This window comes from Elephas maximus, chromosome 9, assembly GCF_024166365.1.
Source record: "Elephas maximus indicus isolate mEleMax1 chromosome 9, mEleMax1 primary haplotype, whole genome shotgun sequence".
NCBI lineage: Eukaryota > Metazoa > Chordata > Mammalia > Proboscidea > Elephantidae > Elephas > Elephas maximus.
In genome coordinates, this window is record NC_064827.1 from 24,765,046 (window position 1) to 24,787,265 (window position 22,220).

A 22,220-nucleotide genomic window follows, 5' to 3' on the forward strand; every position below is an offset into this window, starting at 1 on the left:
GTCTCAAAAAACAATTGGGAACTCAAGAGTCTCTGTAAGTTGACTTTCCCCTTAAAACTAATTTTGTGAAGAACTACAACATCAGTCCTCAAACTCTGCGGCACACTGGAATCACCTGGGATCTTTTAAGTAAATGCTACCTGGCTCCCATGCCCTGCCCACCACATCCTGAATCAATGAATATGGAGTGTGAACTGGGCCTTGGGAATTTTTAAAGGCTCCCCAGGTGATTCTAATGTGCAGCAAGTTTGGGGACCACTGATTTACTATCAAAAGTATCCTGGCTCTGCAATGCACATCAAAGACACATCAATTTCTTACTAGGAAAAAGTGCAGAGAGTTCTCAAAGCTCACATAGCAAATGAAGGAGCCCTGGTATCACAGTGGTTAACAGGCCTGACTGCTAACCAAAAAGAGAAAGACGTGGCAGTATGCTTCTGTAGGGATTTACAGCCTTGGAAGCCCTACGGGGTCCCTGAGTCAGGACTGACTCAACAGCAGTGGGTTTGGGTTTTGGGTACTATATCCGGCATATAATAAATTAAAAATACATTTTCAATTCATTTTTGTGGGTGGAATGATTATTATGCAATAGGATGATCAAATATTCCTTTTAACTGGCATGAGAATAGAAGAGGCTTTCAAAGTTTTCACTGAATTGTTAGACCCTGGAGAAATACAAGCAAGACTACCCATAATACTACAAATATTTACCAAGTAATATTATATTTATAATATCATTGATAAATGACATCAAGAAAATTCATTTATTAAATAAAAAATAATTTCTCAGGTAATTATGTAACCACTCAACAAATATTTACCCAGAATCTACTAAGTAATAGAGACTGTTCTGATTACTAGGGATACAGCACTGAACAAATAAAGCAAAACAAAATATCTACACCCTCAGAGAGCTTACTACAGAGCTACAGAATAGGAGGAGGGCAGCAAACAAACAAGTAAACTGAAAAGGTGAGCCAGGAAGTGCAGGGATGAGAAGAGTCGGCTGGAATTTATAATTTTAAATAGAGAAGTCTGGAAAAGAAACATTTTAGCAAAGGCTTGAAAGTGGTGTTAGATGACATATATAAAGCCAAAAATCAAACCCATTGCCGTCGAGTTGATTCCGACTCATAGTGACCCTATACGACAGAGCAGAACTGCCCCATACAGTTTCCAAGTAGCGCCTGATGGATTTGAACTGATGACCTTTTGGTTAGCCATAGTGCTTAACCACTATACCACCAGGGTTTCCAATGACATTTATAACTGACATATATTAAAGTCAATGAAATAACATTAAAAAAAAATAATGCTGGCACCAATAAAAGTGATAAATCTAAAGAATACCATACCTCCATGTGGGATCTTAGGGTTTTCAGGGAGTCTTCCTGGATCAGTTATTGAGGCCCTCACTAAGGCAACCAGACAAAATATGGAAATGCCATAGAATACTTTAAAAGAAAGAAACAAGTTATTTACCCTTAAAAATATTTTATCAACAAGCATATTTAAAGTACAAAATGTGCATTTTAATTAGTACCATCAGAATTAATAATTTTGAAAGATGAAAAAATTTAATGACTAGTCCATTTCACTCATAATACTGCCAAGAAGACCATCTTAAATATACTTATTTTTAATATTATTTTTGCATGATAATAACTAATAAACTTGTTATAAATCAGAGTCTTCATTAACAGAGAGAAATGGTATAAATGAACAGGTTTCCTATTCATTACTACACGTACTGTATTTCAAAGGATCACAGTAGCATTTTTTTCAAAATTCAATTATTAAAATTTTCATTAACTCTAACTGGCTATCTTTAACCACTCCCTGTATCAGTGAAGTTCAACTCCCCCTTCTGATGGATCTTAAGATCCTTAATTTGAAAATAAAGAATATAGACACTTTTGAATTTTAAAACGAAAAACTGACAGCGAGGGAATGGGCTAAGTCGCCATAATTCTACATGTGCAATTAATAAGAACACAGGCATTTTGTTAAAAAAGAAAACGCATGTGTAACAGAAACACAGTCTGAGTGCCTGCTCCAGGACTGACTGCATGGTGCTGGTCAGTTTCATCATCTGTCCGATACAGATACTTCTCACAGCTCTTTCGAGGTCAAAATGAGGCCGTGTACATGGAAACTGTAAGTGCCGTGTACATGTAAAATATTTTATTACAATCAGAGTCTTCTAATCATTAAAAAGTCATTGTCAGATTATGGCAGAAAATGGTTATCCAGAAGTTCCAAGTGTTAACATAACATTATAGTCAACAATTTTAGCATCATGAAATTCTCATTTCCCAGTAATATGTACCATCCCCATTCTTAAAACTCCATACTTGGAAGTACAAAACAGGAACATAAAAATATACCCCAAAACTGGCTGCTTCAAGTCGATCCTGACTCTTAGCAACGGTATAGGACAGAGCAGAACTGTCCCATAGGGTTTCCGAGGCTGTCACCTTTACGGAAGCACACTGCCACATCTTTCTCCTGCAGTGTGGCTGGTGGGTTCGAACGCCAGTCTTTCAGTTAGCAGTCAAGCGCTGTAACCACTACACCACCAGGGCTCCAAAACACCACACACATAATTCTCCACTACTATGCCAGTTTGTTGTTTGTTTTTTTAACAAAATGATCTTTATATATTTTGCAGAGTTAGATACTATGGAGATATATCACATTTATCTAGCCCTGCAAAATATATAAAGGTCATTCTTTTTGAAAACTTCCATAATAAATAATTTAACATGAATAATACTATGATATTAAAAGAAAGCTTATCATAGTAGCACTATACTCCAAAAACATTCAATTCACAATGAGAAAAATCCTTAATTATACAAGGAAATAAATAAAGAGCTAGAAACTTACTTATTATTAATATGCCTGGAATATGTCCTTCTTCATAGTGAGGAAAGAGTACAATTTTGGGAATTATAACAATATTGTATAACCAGACAAAGACAATCAAACTCATGCAGCACCAACCATGTGGGTCAACAACAAAGTGAATCCGGAGACCCATTTTGCAGGCTTACATCTGCCTGCCAAGCCACAGTGAGAGATGAGCCTAGGGAGAGGGAAAAAAACAAAATTACTTACACAGAAAAAAATTATTTGACTAAAACAAAACTGCATTTATATATGGTACCTATAAAATGACTCATTTAGTTTTCTATGTATATTGGGTTCTTTTTACAGTAATATAAAAAGACTTTGGCAAACAAACATTTGTGATATTCAAATTTCACCATCAGCTTCGAATAATTTAACTTCCATTTTTCATTATAAACTGCTATCAATAATATAAACTAGCATTATATACTGAAGGTAAACACAAGTCTAGCCTATCAATTCCATATGTAAATCCAAGAGAAATGAGTACATATATCTACCAAAAGATATGTACAAAAATTCTTAGTAGCTTTACTCATAAGACTAACTGATGGTCATATAAGTCAAAATAGTGGTTACCTTTCAGTTGAGGGTTATGCATTAATGAGAAAGCGACATGAAGGAACCTTTAACGGACTAGAAATGTCTGTCTATAGATAGAAATATTCTGTATCTGAGTGGTGCTTTATGGGAATTATTTTTTAAAAAAAAAAAATACAACTGCCCCACAGGGTTTCTAAGGACCAGCTGGTGGATTCAAACTGCCAACCTTTTTGGTTAACAGCTGAGCTCTTGACCACTCACATGTAAAAATTCTATGGAGAAAGATGTGGCAGTCAGTTTCCGTAAAGATTTACAGCCTTGGAAACCCTATGGGGCAGTTCTACTCTGTCTTATAGGGTCACTATGAGTCAGAATCAACCGGATGGCCAGGGGTGTATGTACCAGTCACGCAGATACAGTGATGAATGAGAAATGGTCTTTGCTTAAGAAGCTAACAGCCTAATGGGGAAAAGTGCCATTAAAAATTTTAGTATAATATGGTTAATTCCAGAGAGGTGTCTAGGATGTTACTGGGCACAGAAGATGGGGATTCACTAAATTGGGCTTCAAGCAAGACTTCCTGCAGAAAGTGAAGTCTGGCTTCAGTGTAAAAAGATGACTAAAAGTTATCCAAGCAAAGAAAAGTAACAAAGATACTGGACACGGAAGGAAGGGCAAGAGGTATACAGCAGTAAAGAACGTGCGAGGTATTACAAGCTGCCTACAGTAAAGCATAGGAGTTCCTGGGTAATGCAAACAGTTGAACACTCAGCTACTAACCAAAAGGTGGGCAGCTCAAACCCACCCACAGGTGCCTCAGAAAGGAGACCTGGTGATCTCCTTTCGAAAGGTCCCAGCCATTAAAAACCCTACGGAGCACAGTTCTACTGTGAAACACATGCGGCCACGATGAGTTACGGTCAACTCAACAGCAACTTTTTTTTAAAATAGTAAAGCATAAAGTTTTTGGTGGAGAGAGAAACAAGGGACTATATTATGATGGGCTTAAAGGTGCCATGGTAGAATGCTAAGACTTCATTAACAGGCATTGGAAAGCTATTGGAGCAGGGGGTTAACATGAGATTTGTATTGTAAATAAATTACTGAAGCTCTAATATGGAGGATAAAATTAAAGACATAGATCAGACAGAAGGCTCAGAGAAGACAAAAGCCAAAATTAGTTTTGGAGAAGGGACCAACTGAAGAAACAGTCAAATCATCCAGCCCTACTGATTGATAAGATATCAGGGGTTACAGTGGAGAAGGGTTAAGGATGACTCTTAGGTTTTCAGTTTATATGAAGAATAATTTATCATCAGTTGAAGAGCCTCAGGGCACTTTCCCTTAGAGGTCTTGCCAATGTTCTTCAAAGGTATAAATCTACCAGAACAAAACCTAGAAAAAAAACCTAGTGCCTTCGAGTCGATTCCGACTCGTAGCAGCCCCATAGGACAGGGTAGAACTGCCCCACAGAGTTTCCAAGGAGCGCCTGGTGGATTTGAACTGCCGACCCTTTGGTTAGTAGCCATAGCACTTAACCACTACGCCACCAGGGTTTCCACCAGAACAAAGAAAAAACAATTAAGGAATATTTCATTTTAAAAGACCATCCCCATCCTATCTTCCATAGAACCTGCAAACAATTGGGCCAGTACAAAAAAAAGACAAGAACTCAAATGCAACTCCACCCAACTGTTTGAATCAAATACAGTCTAAATCAGCACTTGTGCTCAAAATTCTAAAATAAGCACACTTGCTAGGTCTTTAAAAAAGCAAAGTTGAACTTCCACATCTTTTAATTAGAAAATTAAAAGTTCTGTCAGTATCATTAAAGTGAGGAAAGTCACAGAGGATAAAGCCTGTTATTTAATTTGCTTGGTATCATTATTTTAAAAATCTCTAGGAGCTCAAATATAAATGGTAAGCTATCTAAAAAAAAAAAAAAAAAGCTATCTACCCAGCTAAAAAAGAGAACTTTCAGAAGAATGTTCATTTTTTAGTCTTGCCAACTATCAAGTGTTAAAAAAAAAATGATAGAAGGTTCTGTCTCTCAACATGTGCTATACAATTAACTTCATATACCTCCTTTCTTTAAATATTTCAGTTCCATTCAGGACTAAAAAACAGAATATGAATTCCAATAACTACACAGTCAGAATCGACTCCACAGCAAAAGGTTTTGGTTGGTATATACCCGTAAAACCCATTCCTGTCAAGCTGATTCCGACTCATAGTGACAGAGTAGAACTGCCTCATAAGGTTTCCAAGGAGTGGCTGGTAGATTTGAACTTCTGACCTTTTGGTCAGCAGCCAAGCTCTTAGCCACTGCGCCACTAGGGCTCCCCAATAACTATCTAGGACAAAGCAATTTCATTACTTACTTCTAAATGTATTAACACTAGAAACAGAAAAGCACGCAAGCCAGCAAAACAAAATTATTAAATACTCATTCATATTTTTTAACTTTATTTGTATTTTCCTCTGCCAGAAAATAACAAATTTTCCTAATCACCAAAAGAAATCCCTCATAACAGAAAGCAGCAGTGAATAAAATAGAATATTTAAAAATGTGGCAGTTTTCCCTGGATATAAATACAGGTTAAAAGACAAGCTCTAAAAGAACAGGTAGCCCCAAGGAAAAGTGAGCATAGGATACAAAAATAAAACAATGAACAAATAAGATGTTGAATATTATTAAAAAAAAAAAAAATACCTGATTAGGAAAAATTAGTGCCACATAATTCTTGCAATTGAGTTGTAGAGAAGAAAACAGTGGTCTTCCAAGATCTCCAGGTCAGATAACAGCCACAAACACGGAACTGGTAGTGCTGTAGAATCAGAATCACTCCACTCAGCTAGGACCTAACAGACATGGCTTATGGCTGACAGAAACTATTACACATCTGATGCAACAACCCAACTGGCTACAAGGCTGCCACTTGGTCTTAAGCATCGTGGCATTTGCAAAATACTTTTTCATTGGCTAGAGATTCCAACATACTAATTTGTATATTAAATAGTGAGCCCATAACTCAAGCTTTGATGTAAGTAGTTGACATACTGGTACTTCAACATTTTTTAATCTGGTAACTACATTTCAGTGCAGTGGCTAATTTCAAAATGATGTAAATTACTACAGCACAAACTTTTTTTTTAAGAAATTATAATTCAACTCTACTAAACTAGACTAAGTAAATATTTACAATGTCCAAACTATTCTGGCGGGATATCACCTTTTGTCTTTTTAGGCAACTATATACATTTTGCCACATGTTTTCCTCAAGAAAAATACTTGAGTCACTGAAAAGAAAATGACAGAAAACTACAACATCTGAAAGATTTTAGAAAGCAGATTTTAGAGAGTCATAAGAATCAGTCAAAATAATTAACAAGAAATCTAACCAAACCTGTTATCTCTAAACTTACAATTTTATATGACTCTCAACTGCAGTCAAACTGGTCTTACGAGTCTATACATATGAAACATATTCCGTCTCCCATTCCTCCTGTCTGAGATGTCTCTACCTTTCTGCTTACTCTATTTAAATTCAACTCATACTTCAAGGCCAATCTGATCTCACTCTCCACATTGTATTTTTCCTGGTACTTTAGTTTTCAGTGGTTTCACTTTCTCTTCTAAATTCCAAATAAAAAGCAAAACCATTAGAAGAAAATATCAAGTGGTTTTATAATCTTGGAATAAGGTCTTCACAAACAGGAATGAAACCCATAAGCCATATTTAACCACATGAAGATTAAAATTTCTAAAGCAAAAAACACAACCAAAATAAAGTTAAAAAGACACAAAGCATCCCTGGAGAAAATATTACAATATGTGACTGCTAAGAGGCATACAAATAAATACATGAGGAGAAAACCATGAAATAACTAGGTACATTTTTCACCCAGTCTTTGAAGTAACTGTAGAAAGGCTGATGATATTTAATGTTGAGAGGACACAGAAAAAAGGGCACTCTCATGCATTACTGGTGTGTGCGTAACCTAAAGCCATCATCTCTGGAAAACAATTTGGCAGCGGGTTTTACTGCATCACAGGCAGTACCTATGTACTTTATATGCATATGATGTATCTTCCTAAACAATGAAGAATACTGTAGCCCATAATTCAGACATATCCTCACGTATAATACATGCAAACTTACCACTTCCAAATTCACTGAGATGTGTTGTAAGTTTTTCTAGTATTCGCATTTAGAGCTTTTATCTTGATTCATTCTGGTTTTTTTTTTTTTTATTACATCCCACCAAATGGCTCTGTCCTCAGTAACAGTTCTCCATGAGGACCTGTTAACGGTTTAACAAATAATGATACGTCACAAAGATAAAAACTGAAAGAGGCTGAATATTCTAACTGTGGAAATGCTAATAACCAAAGTCTTAAATTCAGAAGCAATCAGAAAAGATGATTCAATCCCACCTGATTCTGTGCTTTAATATCCAACCCCACCTCCAAAAACTCTGCATTCGATTACCATTACACATGAACGTTCTCTTCTGAAACCACTCAATTTCCATGAAATCAAATTCACATCAAGTGTCCATCATATTAAAGTTGTCAAGAATTTCATTTTACATGGATCTACAAACAACACACAAAGCAGCAGCAGTCAAGAAATCAAATGATGTATTGCACTGGGCAAGTCGGCTACAAAAGACCTCTTTAAAGTGTTCAAAAGCAAAGATGTCACTCTGAGGACTAAGGTATGCCTGATCTAATCACCTCATATGCATATGAAACTTGGACAACAAAAAAGAAAGACCAAAGAAGAACTGATGCATTTGAACTACGGTGTTGATGAAGAATACTGAATAAACCACGGACTGCCAGGAGAATGAACAAATCTACCTTGAAAGAAGTACAGCCAAAATGCTCCTTAGAAGGAAGAAATGCAAGACTTCATCTTGCTTACTTTGGACATGTTACCAGGAGAGACCAATCCATGGAGGAGGACATCATGCTTTGTAAAGGAGAAGGTCAGGGAAAAAGAGGAAGACCCTCAGTGAGATGGATTAACACATGGCTTCAACAATGGGCTCAAACATAGCAACAATTGTGAGGATGGCAAAGGACCAAGCAACATTTCTTTCTGTTATATATAAAGTTACTCTGAGTCGGAATCAACTTAAGGGCACCTAACAACAAGAAGTCCATCACTGGGGCTTCATCAAAATACCTTGACAACAAATCACGGTATGACAATAGAATTTGAGATCATCGATGTGACAGAATGCAGTGTAATATCTCTCAGGATGAGACTGGTGAAGCTAGAAGTCTCTAATCACAATTGATAAACAGAGAATAAAGAGTTTCAAATTGAAGCAAGTTTTAGTATAAAATTTTAAAACATTTATCCTCCTGTGATAAAACCACTAAGAGAGTCAACTTCTAAATTATTATCCTCTCATATGAAACCTTTAAGAGAGTCAACCATAAAAGTTAGTTTCTACAGCTTAAATAATAACACTGTAAAGAGTTCTAGATAACATGTACTAATTCACTATTTCATTAATTCAATAAACATTTATAGAGTATATATATACACTATGATTCACCCTGGAGTCCTGGTGGCGCAGTGGTTAAGAGCTCAGCTGCTAACCAAAAGGTCAGCAGTTCAAATCCACCAGCCGCTCCTTGGAAACCCTACAGGACAGTTCTACTCTGTCCTGTAGGGTTGCTATGAGTCAAAATCGACTCAAGGGGCTCACTCTCAGTGGTGTAAATAATGGTTAACGCGCTCAGCTTCAAACATAAAGGTCAGATCTTTACTCAGTTAAGCAAACATTTATGTGCGTGCTAAGTTGTGTGACAAAATGTATTTCTCATGGTAAGCTTCCATCATGAAAAGCTTCCTGTAAAGAGTGATGCCTGGGAGTTAGCTAGATGAAGAATGGAAGAAGGTTCTTCTGACCAAGGGAACACTGTAAGCAAAGGTATGAAAGCAGGCAGAGAGAATCAACGCAAACTGAAATGACTGGAGTCGCTGCATGTGGAAGAATGGGGTAAGACGTGCCTAACCTTTTAACCACAACCAATTCTAAGAAGTATATTTTATAACGCTACCAGTACACACACAAATACATGAATAACTGAAGAAGTGTAATGAAATTATATTCACCCTTACCACATGTGATGCACTGGGACATTTTCAGTTTATTTTATTCTATTTCACTTTAATAAAAATATATAATGCTGGCCATAGGCCACAGGCCACTAAACTGATTTCATGACCCACAAATTAAGAGCAATCCTCAGCTGAAAAACTCCGTTAAGCCACGCCAAGGAGCTTGGACTTCACCCTGGCCACAGTGGAACAACCTTAGGATTTCAGACAGAAAAATGCCCGTTATCATATCTGCATTTTAGGAAGATTTGCAACACTATGAAAAATGAACTTGGGTGGATGGATAAAGCACCAAGACTGAGCACATGCAATAAGCTAGGCTCGCTGTTAGCCGGGTGAGAAATGATGAGGGCACATGGTAAGCATCCCCAAAATGATAACTTATGGTTGGAGTATGGGGGTGTAGAAGGAATACTTAAGGCACTGTGGAAATAGGCAGATTCAAGAGAACTTAAGAATAAAACTGATATGACTCGGTGATGAACTGGACGCAAGGGGCAATTTCTAGGATGGCTCTCAAAGTTCTGGTTTAGGGACAAGACAGGAAATGAAGGAGGAGTTACGACTTTGTTAAGCATACTGCTTACCACAGCAACAGCAAACTACTACACACTAAGGATGTGGAACATACATCAAAATCATAATCCTAACATTTCCACTCTCCTTCTAGATTGAAAAGAAAGCCTGTATTTTCTCCTAGGGTCAAATTTCTATGTTTCCTGAGTGTTAGACTGCCAAATATAATTTGCTCCTACTCTTATTTTCTAAGCTAATTTAAAGCAGCGTCCTTGGCTACACCTTTGATAATAAGTAGAGACAAAATCTGGAATGACAAAGTAAAGGAGCTACTACCGAAGTAGTAAATGAACAAATTCATCTTCTTCCAGAAAAAGTTTCAAACAGAACTAAATGTGGTACAAGAAAATGTTCTGACTCATGGCCAAAGTCAATAATGTTGCTAAGGCTATGACTCCAGGCTGGCTTCCTTCAGCAAAACAGTAGTTTCTGTCAGTAACATTAGGTAATAGCACAGGTGAACCATCCACGAGTCAGATTCCAGTCACTCACTGGCTTAAATCAAGAAAACTCCTCCTTTACATTGACAGTCATTAGAGTTACGATGCAAACATAACATCCAAAATGAGACTAACATTTCAGTGCTAAGCCAACACCGCCAACACCGCCAACATCTCTGTGGAATCAAATCACCAACGATGTGGTATAAAAGTAATGCTAGGCACAAAAATACAAGAAATTTCAGGGTGACAAAGAATTCTGCAGTTTCATAACTATAAAATGCCTTTTTTTTTTTTTTTTTACATTATATTGTTTGAATAAAGCAATTTACATGCCAAGTTTTCAAAAAAAAAATTTTGCCACAGGGCAAATAAAAAAATTGTTAATATATTAGATGAATATATTCAATTTAAATCTAACAATTACAGTAAGGTATCAATCGAGTAAGCAAAGTTACAGCTAATATAGCTTTAAACATACTCATAAAGCCATTCAACTTCTGATTTTACTCTACATTAACAATTTGTCGAGCATAGCAGTTAAATAAATCTGCCTGATATGTCAAGCTATGACTGCATCTAATGATGAGCTAATGGAGTAATGCAATTTTTAAAATATCACATAAATATTCAGTTTATCATCAACAGAGTAGGAAATTAATTTCACACAGAGGTTAGAAACAGAGAGCCAGGTTCGAATTACTAAAAACAAACAAAAAAAACTTCAGTGAAGGATAGGACAGTACACAATACTGGGGAAGCCAGCACAACTTGTACAGGGCAAGGTCATGGAAGCTCCACAGACATCCAAACTCCCTAAGGGGCTAAATTACTGGGCTGAGGGCTGTGGGGACCATGGTCTCAGGGAACACATAGCGCTCAACTGGCATAACATAGTTTATAAAGAAAATGTTCTATATTCTACTTTGGTGAGTAGCGTCTGGGGTCTTAGAAGTTTGTGAGTGGTCGTCTAAGATATTCCACTGGTCTTACCCCATCAGGAGCAAGGCAGAATGAAGAAAACTATAAAGACACAAGGAAAAGATTAGTCCAAAGGACTAAGGGACCACAACTATCACAGCCTCCACCAGAATGAGTCCAGTACAACTAGATGGTGCTCAGCTACCACCACCGACTGCTCTGACAGGGATCACAATAGAAGGTTCCGGACAGAGCTGGAAAAAAATGTAGAACAAAATTCTAACTCACAAAAAAAGACCAGACTTACTGGCCTGACAGAGACTGGAGAAACCCCGAGAGCATAGCCCCTGGACACCCTTTTAGCTCAGTGATGAAGTCACTCCTGAGGTTCACTCTTCAGCCAAAGATTAAATTCAAAACTGCCGCTGTCAAGTCGACTCCAACTCACAGCGACAGGCCCATAAAACAAAACGATACTGAACAGGCACACCAGCCCAGGGGCAAAGACTAGAAGGCAGGAGGGGAAAGGAAAGCTGGTGATAGGGAACAAAAGGTGGAGAAGGAAGAGTGTTGACATGTCGTGGGGTTGGTAACCAATGTCACAAAACAATATGTGTACTAACTGTTTAACAATCTAGTTTGCTCTGTAAATCTTCATCTAACGCATACAATAATAATAAAAACATTGTCCACGAATTGATTCCAACTCATAGCAACCCTACACGACAGAGCAGAACTGCCCCCAGAGAGTTTCCAAGGCTGTGAATCTTTAAGGAAGCAGACTGCCACATTTTTCTCCCAAAGAGTGACTGGTGGATTCAAACCACTGACCTTTTGGTTAGCAGCCAAGCACTTAACCACTGCAGCACTAGCACTTATTATTAGCTTTTCAAAATGGGGACAAGAATACCTATCTCACAGCACTGCTGTCACACTTAAATGAAAAAACTGCCTGGCAAATGGTAAGCACTTTCAGAAATGGTAACTTTAAGGGGTGGGGCGGGGGGAGCAGAGTTTTACCTCTAGTCTTACTAACTCCAGAAGGAAACAATGCTTCTGGGTCCCCATCACTGCTAGCTGCTGTCAGGTCAGTTGCGAATCAGCAACACTACGTACAACAGAACAAAACACTGCCCTGTCCTGTGCCATCCTCACAACTGCTGCTATGTTTGAGCCCACTGTTGCAGCCACTATGTCAATGCATCTCTTTGAGGGCCTTCCTGCTTTTTTTTCCCTGACCCTCTACTTTACAAAGCATGATGTCCTTCTCCAGAGACTGGTCCCTCCTAACAACATTATCAGTGATACAATTTAACCACATCCCAGCTATTCACTTTGTCTAATGCTACTTGTCAGACATGGGAAACCTCACTTACTACAGCTTTACACTGAGTATCATACTTTCATTAAGTATCATAAGCATGTGGGGAGCATGCAGGTTTTCACAAGAGCAGAAAACCAGAAGTAGAGATTTGATCTAAAATTGACTGACTGAAATACAGCCCCTAAACAAAATCATTTGAAGTAAAAGCAGAAAGGCTGGTGAGCTATGGGATGAAGCATGGGAGAAAATCAGGACTTGAGTTCAGAAGCTAATAAGCAATGTATAATTAAAGCAGAAAATTCGGATCCCATTGCTGTGTTCTACAGGAAGATTTGTAAACTTCTGGGTGGACACATTGTCAAAGCACAACATACTTGCGCCATCCAAGGTTTCACTTCCTACAGCGAGTCCTTAAATCATTGCATTCTGAGCAAAACTGAACATAGCCATCGCTCTTCCCACAAACTTGCTCTTCCGTCTACCTGCCTCATAAGTGAAAAACACATGTAAATTAATAGCACTATAAACAATATACTGCATTCCAGTGACACACTTCATCAGAAATCGCCTAATGAAAAGCAGAAATAATTTGGAAGGTATGGGACGATGTGAACTGAAAACCACTAAATACTGTTTTAATCAATACGAACCGTCTACATGGAGATCTTCATTTACGGAGGCAGAGGTGTAGGAAATGGAACAAGGCAAGAGAAGAAATGGAGTTAAGTGTAGAGGAAGGGCAGAAAGCAATAGATAACCTTTGCTCAGGGAAACAGCTTTAGGAAAAAGCCTTCAGATATGGCAAGAGCCAGAAATGAAGAGGCTCAGACATGAATCAGGTATGTTCTTCCAAGGAGAGAAAGCCAGCTACTTACCTTCTAGTACCTACTGCACCAAAAGAGATTAAAAAAAGAAGAAAAAGGCTAACCTATAACTTAGATTGCTTTCACACCAGGCTTTACCAGGGTTGTCATGATTTAAGAGCACTAAAAGAAAAACCTTTCTTTGCCCACTTGCTGAAGCTGATAAATCTGCAGTAAAGTGAAAAAGTTCTTCATTCCATACTACAGATCAAAGGCTTAAAATCAGAAAGCTAGTTGAGATCACACATGAGGACAAGTTTGCATCAGCCAGTGACTGGTGTAAAATTTAACTCTACCTAGCCTGCTGTTTTGTAGAAGGCCAAGGCATAGGTAAAGAGACCAGACATCGGTTTGACCTTTTAAATGGAGAAGAAGATTAATCTACCCTGAGAGGAAAAGCAAAGGAAAAGAGAAGCCTGGGAAGACAAACTGAAAATATCACATTTTGCTCAAGGTAGACAGAAATGGGGAAAGAGTAAATAAATGAATTACCGTCACGCTAAGGCACTTTTGGTCAGGTAACTATCACCAACAGTAGTTCTGCTTCCCATGACTATGAATATGTGCTTTTTAAATCCAGCAGACTCAATTTACCAGAGATTGTTAACCAACAAACCACTACTCTGGTTAGTGGTTTTCCATTTATTCTTATCTTTCACCTATATTTTTTATTGATTCCAAAATAGTCCAGATATTTTCAATTTTAATTAAAGGTATTAAAGTACTGATTGTTTTCCTAGATGCTTGACTGCCTTTCTATCCAGCGCATTTGAAAAGTTCAATCTCAGGCCTAATGTTTTACTTTGCTGTTGTTAGCTGCTGTGGGGCCAGCCCCTCATTCATGGTGACCCACCGACAACAGGATCCAACCATGTGACCCATAGCGTTTTCACTGGCTGAGTTTTCAGAAATAGAGCGCCAAGCCTTTCTTCCTAGTCTGTCTTAGTCTGGAAGCTCCACTGAAACCTGTTCAGCATCAGGGCAGCATGTAAGCCTCTGCTGACGGTAACTCTAAGTCAGGTACCTCAGACAGGAATGGTTACCCTCTTGAAAGGCAAGAATTCAACCAATGAACCACTACGGCAATATAAAATGTCTGCATCCCTTAATATAAAAGCAAAACTGAGTTTAGGGAACAACCTCATGGAAATAAAAATGGTTTTTCCTCTGCCTTTCCTGTTTTGCCTGGTAGGACTGATTTTGCCATTATGCAGCCTTCTGTGCAGAAAAAAGTTTATACTGACTTATGTTCAATTTTTAATTCTAGTAAAAAGCTCCATGGAGACATTACTAGACTTCTCAATCAGGTTCTTCACTAATTCATGGCATTACATTGATCGGGCCCCTGAAATTACCCGTGTACCTTCCCCAGGTTTTAAATCAATCCCTGTGAACTGAAGGAATCGGGCCATGGGCAAACAATAAGTAAAAACTGTATGATTCACTGATTACTTCTTGCTGTTTCAGAACCTGTCTGTTAAGCTCATGATGACATGTATACATAAAAAATACCTAAATTTCTTTTATTAAGCAAAAATTCCAGAGATAGGCAATGTGACACAGCTCTCATCATTGTAATTAAAATATGCTCTATTTCCTTTATTCCAACTACAGCTTTTAAAGTGTTATGGTTAACGAAAATCTCAACAGTTTGAAGGGACTTAATATAACTCTATTGTTTTACATCTAAAATATGAATATTACAGTAGTTCTACACCAAACTAGCTATGGAATTATACATTTTTTAGCTATATTTTGATATAATTTACTAGTACTTTTTCAAGGAGCCCTGGTGATACAACGGTTAAGTGCTCGGGGGCTAACTGAAAGGTTGACGGTTTGAACCCACCCACAGGCTCCTCGGGAGAACGACCTGGTGATATGCTCCCATAAAAATTACAGCCTAGAAAAGCCTATGGAGCAGTTCTACTCTGTCACATGCGGTCGCTATGAGTCGAAATAGACTTGATGGCACCTAACAACACTTCTTTAGGTAAATGTTTTAAATGTATCATCTTACTTGTTAAAAAAACAAAACTGGTTGCCGTGCAGTTGATTCTGACTCACAGAGACCCAACATGATAGAGCAGAACTGCCCCATAGGGTTTCCAAGAACGTAATCTTTACGGAAACAGACCGCTCCATCTTTCTCCCTCGGAGCGGCTGGTGGGTTCATACTGCGACCTTTCGTTTAAGAGCCAAACATTTAACCACTGCGCCACCAGGGCTCCTTATCTGATATGCTCAAGAGTCTTAAATTATTAATAAACAAATGGCAAGTGATCACGGAAAAGCTAACATACGCCTTAAAGAATTTAGTCTGACTCCCTGTTTGCACTGATAGGAAAACAGCATGAGTCACTGACTTACCCATGACCCCACAGCTAGGGACAGCAATGGTACTAGAATGCAGTTCTTTCCACCACACCAACTCTCATTGGGTTCTTTCTTCCCGATTGATTTCTCGCCTCATCTCTTCTTCAAAACTCTTTTCACCATTAACAGACAGCACAACTAAGACAAACCCGAGCGCCCCTCTAAACTTATCTTGGAAGTAAGCCTTCTAGTACAGGGGTGTTGCATACTAACCAGCCACCAAATGGCAACTATAACTGCTTTTACAAGCAACGTAACTTGTACTTAATTATCCTCGGTCATCTTTATTTTACACTGTAACTTTTACACTATGATTTATGACCCGCCCACGATGACCCTGATCTTTTTTTTCTCCCTTTTTAATTTTACAGACGCTATATCCCAATACTTGCGAGTAATAATTGGTCAGGTTCCTTTAGCCCTGGAGATACATTCTCCACTGATTTACAAGGGATCTTAAGATGTGACCCAAATACAGCTTGAGAAACCATAACTTTAAATGGATTCCTCACTGAAATTCCAGCAACCTATTACAGCGAATGTTAACAAGTGCAAACTGAAGCCATCCACAAGCCATGTTCTCGAAGCCCCCTCGGATGGAGACTGGAGGCGGGAGAGAGAAAGGCCAATAAGGAAGCACACTATTCCTCCTCACGTTAGTCCTCTGCAGCCTCACATCGGCGGTCTGGAAATGAATGAAAAGCTGGGTGAATGCCTGGAGACATCCGGGATTGCTGGGCAGGTCTCTGGGCTGGCGTGGGTGGCAAGCGGGCACAGAGGGAAACTGAGGTTTACAAGGAGGGAACTCGAGGCACTGATTTCTTTTTTTATTTTTTAAACTACACCAGAATTATCTCGACTACAACAGGAACCCACCTAGCACGTTACGGGAGGAGCGGTCCGCGGGCGGCTGCAGCTCTGGCAGAAGGGGCTTCTGAGAGACAAGACCCGGGGCGCACCTGGCACCGAGCGGCCCGGGGCTGGGACTCGGCCGCGGGCTGGGCGCAGGAAGCGGACCCAGGGGCGCAGGGACAGGTGAGCGCGCCGGCCCTGGGAGGAGAAGCCGGCGGGGAGGCCGCGTCGCCCCGCGCCCGCACACACTCACCGGCGCCGGCGGGCTCGCCTCTCGCCGTCGCCGCTGCCCTCGCGGCCACCAGCAGGTCTAACCCCTCCGCCTGTGACTCTAGTGCCGCCGCCGCCGCCGCCGCCGCCGCCGCCCAGGCCGGGCCGCGCTCCCCTTCCGCTTCCGGGAGCCGGGCGCCGGGGCCGGGCCCACTGGGCGCCGCCGGACCGCGGAGGGATCGGCGCCGCCGAGGTCTCAGCCCCGCGCTAAGCGGCGGCGATGGGAGCTGCCGAGGGCCCAAAGACCAGAAATCGCGCCGCGGAGGGCCGGAGACCCGCCGCGGCCCCCACGCCGCCTGCCCCGCGGGCGCCATCGCCGGAGCACGCGCACCTGACGCACCTCGGCGCCCCCGCCTTCCGTGCAGCCGCACTCGGCGCTCTGCTCGGGCCGGCCCTCGCTTTGCCCCCCACACCCGCACCGGCCCCCTCTCCAGAGGGAACGGAGAGGGGCCTGCCTCTAAGCGTTGCATTTATCCTCCTTCTCCGTCAGGGAACACGGCCAGTAGTCCTCTCTTCCCCCTGAAACGTTCTGGATGTCTCAAGGTACCTTGCTTCAGAGTGCACGCCAAAGCACCAGCACCCTCTGGGAACTTGATAGAAATGCACTATCGCAGGCTTGCTGAACCAGTATCTGCATTTTAACGAAATCTCCCAGTGATTCCTACTGTGCACCTTAAAACTTGAAAAGCACTGCGCCATAGCGCAAGGTATTGCCCTCCGCGGGGCCAAAGTTGCTCCAACCACCCGAGATTTTTCTTACTCCTGTCAGGAACTTAAATCCATTCCCCAGACAGGCTTTACTTAGTATTTCTGGAGACATCCAAAAGGTGGCGGCCTTCCTACCCCCGCAACCTAGGAAAAATAAATTGACTCCCAATATTGGTAATAATCCATACCTCCGGTCTTAAACTGATACCCTTGCCAAACGCCAGAAATACAGGAATACCTTCCCCACTTTACTCTCTCCTCGCCCCCGCCCCCCACCTCAGCTGAAGACTACTTTGGGAAAGTTAAAAATGCTCTTAAGCTATGTGGAGCTCAGACCTTTTGCCTGCATACAGCAGGAGGAGATAGCGAGTGGACAGTATCTATACTCCGGCATAGTATCTATACTCCGGCATAGTATCTATACTCCTTACACCGTGGCACTGAAAATCCCTCCACAAACTGACTCCTACCTACCCCTCCAGTCTTTACTCCAACTAGCAGGAACTTCCAGCCTAAGCTGGTTGCACATTCCTACTGAACATTCATTTCCCCACCCTAGAATGCCCTCTATCTACCTCTCTGGTGATCTTAATCCTATCCAAATTTGGGAGTCACTTCAAATTCCACAAACCCAGAGTTCTCGCTCATAGAGGCATTTATAATAGCACACATCGTAGATTGTTTGGGCCTTTACATTACCTTGCATTGCTAGATATTTAAAAATGTGTTATGTCTTGGTTTGTGAAGTAAATACACTTGTTGACCTTAAAGTCCTGGATCAGTGTACTCAAAGTGTGGTCCGAAGACCAGCAGCGTCAGCATCAGCTGGGAACTTGTGTGAAAGGCGTATTTTCGAGCCCCACCCCGGATTCACTGTATCTGAAACTTCGGCGGTAGAGCCCAACAATCTGAGTGTTAACGAGCCTTCCAAGTGATTGTAATGCACATTCAAGTTTTTGAACTGCTGACCTGGAATAGTGTCTCACACACTCAAAGTGATTTGACTATGTGCAAGTTTTGCCTTTTGGGTTGACAAATAAAAACCAGTTGCTGTCAAGTCGATTCTGACTCATGGCAAACCCATACGTGTCAAGGTAGAACTGTGTGCTCCGTGGAGTTTTCAATGGCTGATTTTTCAGAAGTAGATAGATCACCAGGTCTTTCTTCCAAGACACTTCTGGGTGGACTCAAACCAATAACCTCTCGGTTTGCACCACCCAGGGACTCCGGGTTGATAAATAAGCTCCCCTGTTCATGCATGGACTGACACAGTGGCTGCAACAATGGGTTTAAGCATAGCAACAATTGTGAAAATGGTGCAGGACTAGGCAATGTTTTGTTTTGTTGTGTATAGGGTCATTATAAGTTGGAACCGACTCAAAGGTACCTAACAACAACAACATTCATGCATGAGGAGCCCTGGAGGTGTAGTGGTTAAAGTGCTCAGCCGCTAACCAGAAGGTCGGTGGTTCGAACCCACCAACCGCTCCCTGAGAGAAAAATATGGGAGTCTACTTCTGTAAAGATTTACAGCCTTGGAAACCCTATGGGGCAGTTCTACTCTGTCCTATAGGGTTTCTGTGAGTTGGAATCAACTCAGTGGCAGTGGGTTTGGGTTTGGTTTATTCATGCAGAGCTAAGTTGGAAGGCTGTCACAATCGCTTTTGGAAGAGAAATCTTTGATTTTCACAATGCATATGATGTAGTAGAATTAGGGTTTTTGTGAGTTGGTTTGTCTGAAGGGAAGAAAATAATACGGATGAGGAGTCACTTTGGGGAAAGAGGGCATGTGGACTTTTCCCCTGTAAATTCAGAAACCTGAGTCGCATATTATTTTGCTTTCTCATGGCATACTACTGTGGAGGGAGTAATTTGTAGCAAATGACCTCGACAAGTTCCAAAATGAGAATTAGTTGATGGGCACAGGGATGCACATGACAATTGGAACTGTCCATATTTTTCATGCATTAGCCATCCTCTTACCAGCCAAATCAATTCCATAGAGAATTTTCTAGGAAAAGGCATGGAAAGAAAGAAAGGGGAGGAAAATCATTCTCAAAATCATAAGCCTTTTTAGCATGGACAGTTAAGAAGTAATAATCAGGGGCTTAGCTACCCCTTACACTAAAGGTCAAGTCGTGTAGTTGTATCATTCCTACTAAACCTTGATTGTATTTTATTGTATTGTGTTGTGTTGTGTTGTATTGTACTGCAACCCGTATACTCAGACACATAATGAGGGAGCGGGGGACATGTGGCATCATGTGATCCTTTTGAGGAGCTTTTCTATTTATTGTTAGGATGGAAAGAAGATATATGTCATGCCCTATTTTTTCCCTCCAGATTTCTAGTCCACTTCTGCTGCCTGTGACTGACTAGAATGTCATTATTAATCAAACTATTATTTATCTGGGAATAGAAAAAGTAGACAAGGACAAGTTGCGTTGCTGCCACTGCCAGCTTAGCTTCTCAACAAAGGCACAGTCAGGCCATTTATGCGGGTGAACACAGCCAACTACTGTGCTTCTGTGCCGCGACTGGGGAGGACTGGATTTTACTGCCATTTCCAAAAGTCAGTGCAGTCCAGAGTTTAATCAGCACCGGCTAATAGCCCTTGGCAGCTTTGGGTGGATGGCATTCTCCACCTGCCCAGCTGGGTACCATGCCTTAAGCACCCACATTTGATGCACATTCATGATTTCTTGGTTGCTTATAGTCATCTCCCCATCTGTTTGAGTGGCAGAGTGCCCATTCCACAGCAGTCTAATATTCTAATAGTTGTTCTTAACCTATTTTGGTTTACACATCTCTTTGATCATCTGATGAAAGTTGTAAACCTTCTCCAGAGCAAAGTGTACAAACACACACACAAATAAGTAGACGAATAAATACAAACATACCATATATACATATACATGGACTATATGAAGAACAACATGGCATCAGGATTGGAGGCACACTCATTAACAACCTGCATTATGCAGATGACACCACCTTGCTTGCTGAAAGTGAAGAGGACTTAAAGCACTTACTGGTGAAGATCAAAGAACACAGCCTTGAGTATGGATTACACCTCAACGTAAAGAAAGCAAAAATCCTCACAACCGGACCAATAAGCAACATCATGATAAATGGAGAAAATATTGAAGTTGTCAAGGATTTCATTTTATTTGGATCCACAATCAACAGCCATGGAAGCAGAAGTCAAGAACTCAAAAGACTTATTACATTGGGCAAATCTCTTGCAAGAGATCTCTTTAAAGTGTTAAAAAGCAAAGATGTCACTTTGAGGACTAAGGTAAACCTGACCCAAGCCATGGTATATTCAGTTGCCTCATGCATGCAAAAGCTGGACAATGAATAAGGAAGCGCAAAGAAGAATCAATGTATTTGAATTATGCTCTTGGGTCGGAATCGACTCGACAGCAATGGGTTTTTTATTGATGAAGAAGACTGAGTATACCATAGACTGCCAGAAGTGTGAACAAATCTATCTGGGATGAAGTACAAACAGAATGATTCTTAGAAGTGAGGATGGTGAGACTTTGACTTACATACTTTGGACATGTTATCAGGAGGAACCAGTCCCTGGAGAAGACATCACGCTTGGTAAATAGAGGGTCAGCAAAAAAAAAAGGAAGACCCTCAGCAAGATGGATTGACACCGTGGCTGCAACAAAGGGCTCAAACATAGTAATGATTGTGAGAATGGTGCAGGACTGGGCAGTGTTTGCTATCTTGTACATAGTATTGCTATGAGTTGGAACCGACTCGATGGCACCTAACAACAACAGTTATATATATATATATATATATGGAGAGAGATTGTTATTTTATATATATATATAAAACCAGTTGCCATTAAGTCAATTCCAACTCATGGTGACCCCATATGTGTCAGAGTAGGACTATGCTCCATAGGTTTTTCAATGGCTGTGATCTTTCAGAAGTAGATTTTCAGGCCTCTTCTCCAAGGCACCTCTTGACCTAGGACATAAAGAGCATCTGAAATGAACTTTTACTTCAAATGTCAAGGACAGTCTGAAAAACCACTGTGTGCCTAGGAGACCAAATGAGAGCAAGGCAAAACAGAGTTACAAGCAAAGTGCTATTAGGGTGCTAAAGAAGAAGCTAGTAGTTTCAACAGGGTGGCTTAGGGGTGGCTTCTTGGAGAAAAAGGTTCTTTACCTTCTTTAGGTGAGAACAGAATTTTGATTGGGACAAAAGAAGGAAAGAAATCCAGGATGAGGGAAAGTGAGAAAAGACATGGAGACATGAAGTACAAGGA

At 40.5% G+C, this 22,220-nt stretch overlaps 1 protein-coding gene across 4 annotated transcripts in view; it reads right to left on the minus strand.

Moving 5' to 3' along the window:
- ZDHHC21 (zinc finger DHHC-type palmitoyltransferase 21) overlaps nucleotides 1-17,615 on the minus strand; it is a 61,740-nt gene extending 44,125 nt beyond the window's left edge. Inside the window, exons 1-5 of one of the 4 annotated variants that reach the window (XM_049895403.1) lie at nucleotides 17,208-17,295; nucleotides 7,623-7,764; nucleotides 6,173-6,287; nucleotides 2,893-3,091; nucleotides 1,359-1,457 (exon numbers count right to left, since the gene is read on the minus strand). In XM_049895403.1, the coding sequence (XP_049751360.1) occupies nucleotides 1,359-1,457; nucleotides 2,893-3,046 (253 nt within the window). In that variant the 5' untranslated portion in view covers nucleotides 3,047-3,091; nucleotides 6,173-6,287; nucleotides 7,623-7,764; nucleotides 17,208-17,295. Of the gene's footprint in view, nucleotides 1-1,358; nucleotides 1,458-2,892; nucleotides 3,092-6,172; nucleotides 6,322-7,622; nucleotides 7,765-16,978 lie in introns of those variants that run through there. The other 3 variants (XM_049895404.1, XM_049895405.1, XR_007518596.1) reach the window with 3 other exon arrangements.
- Nucleotides 17,616-22,220: the final 4,605 nt, after the last annotated feature.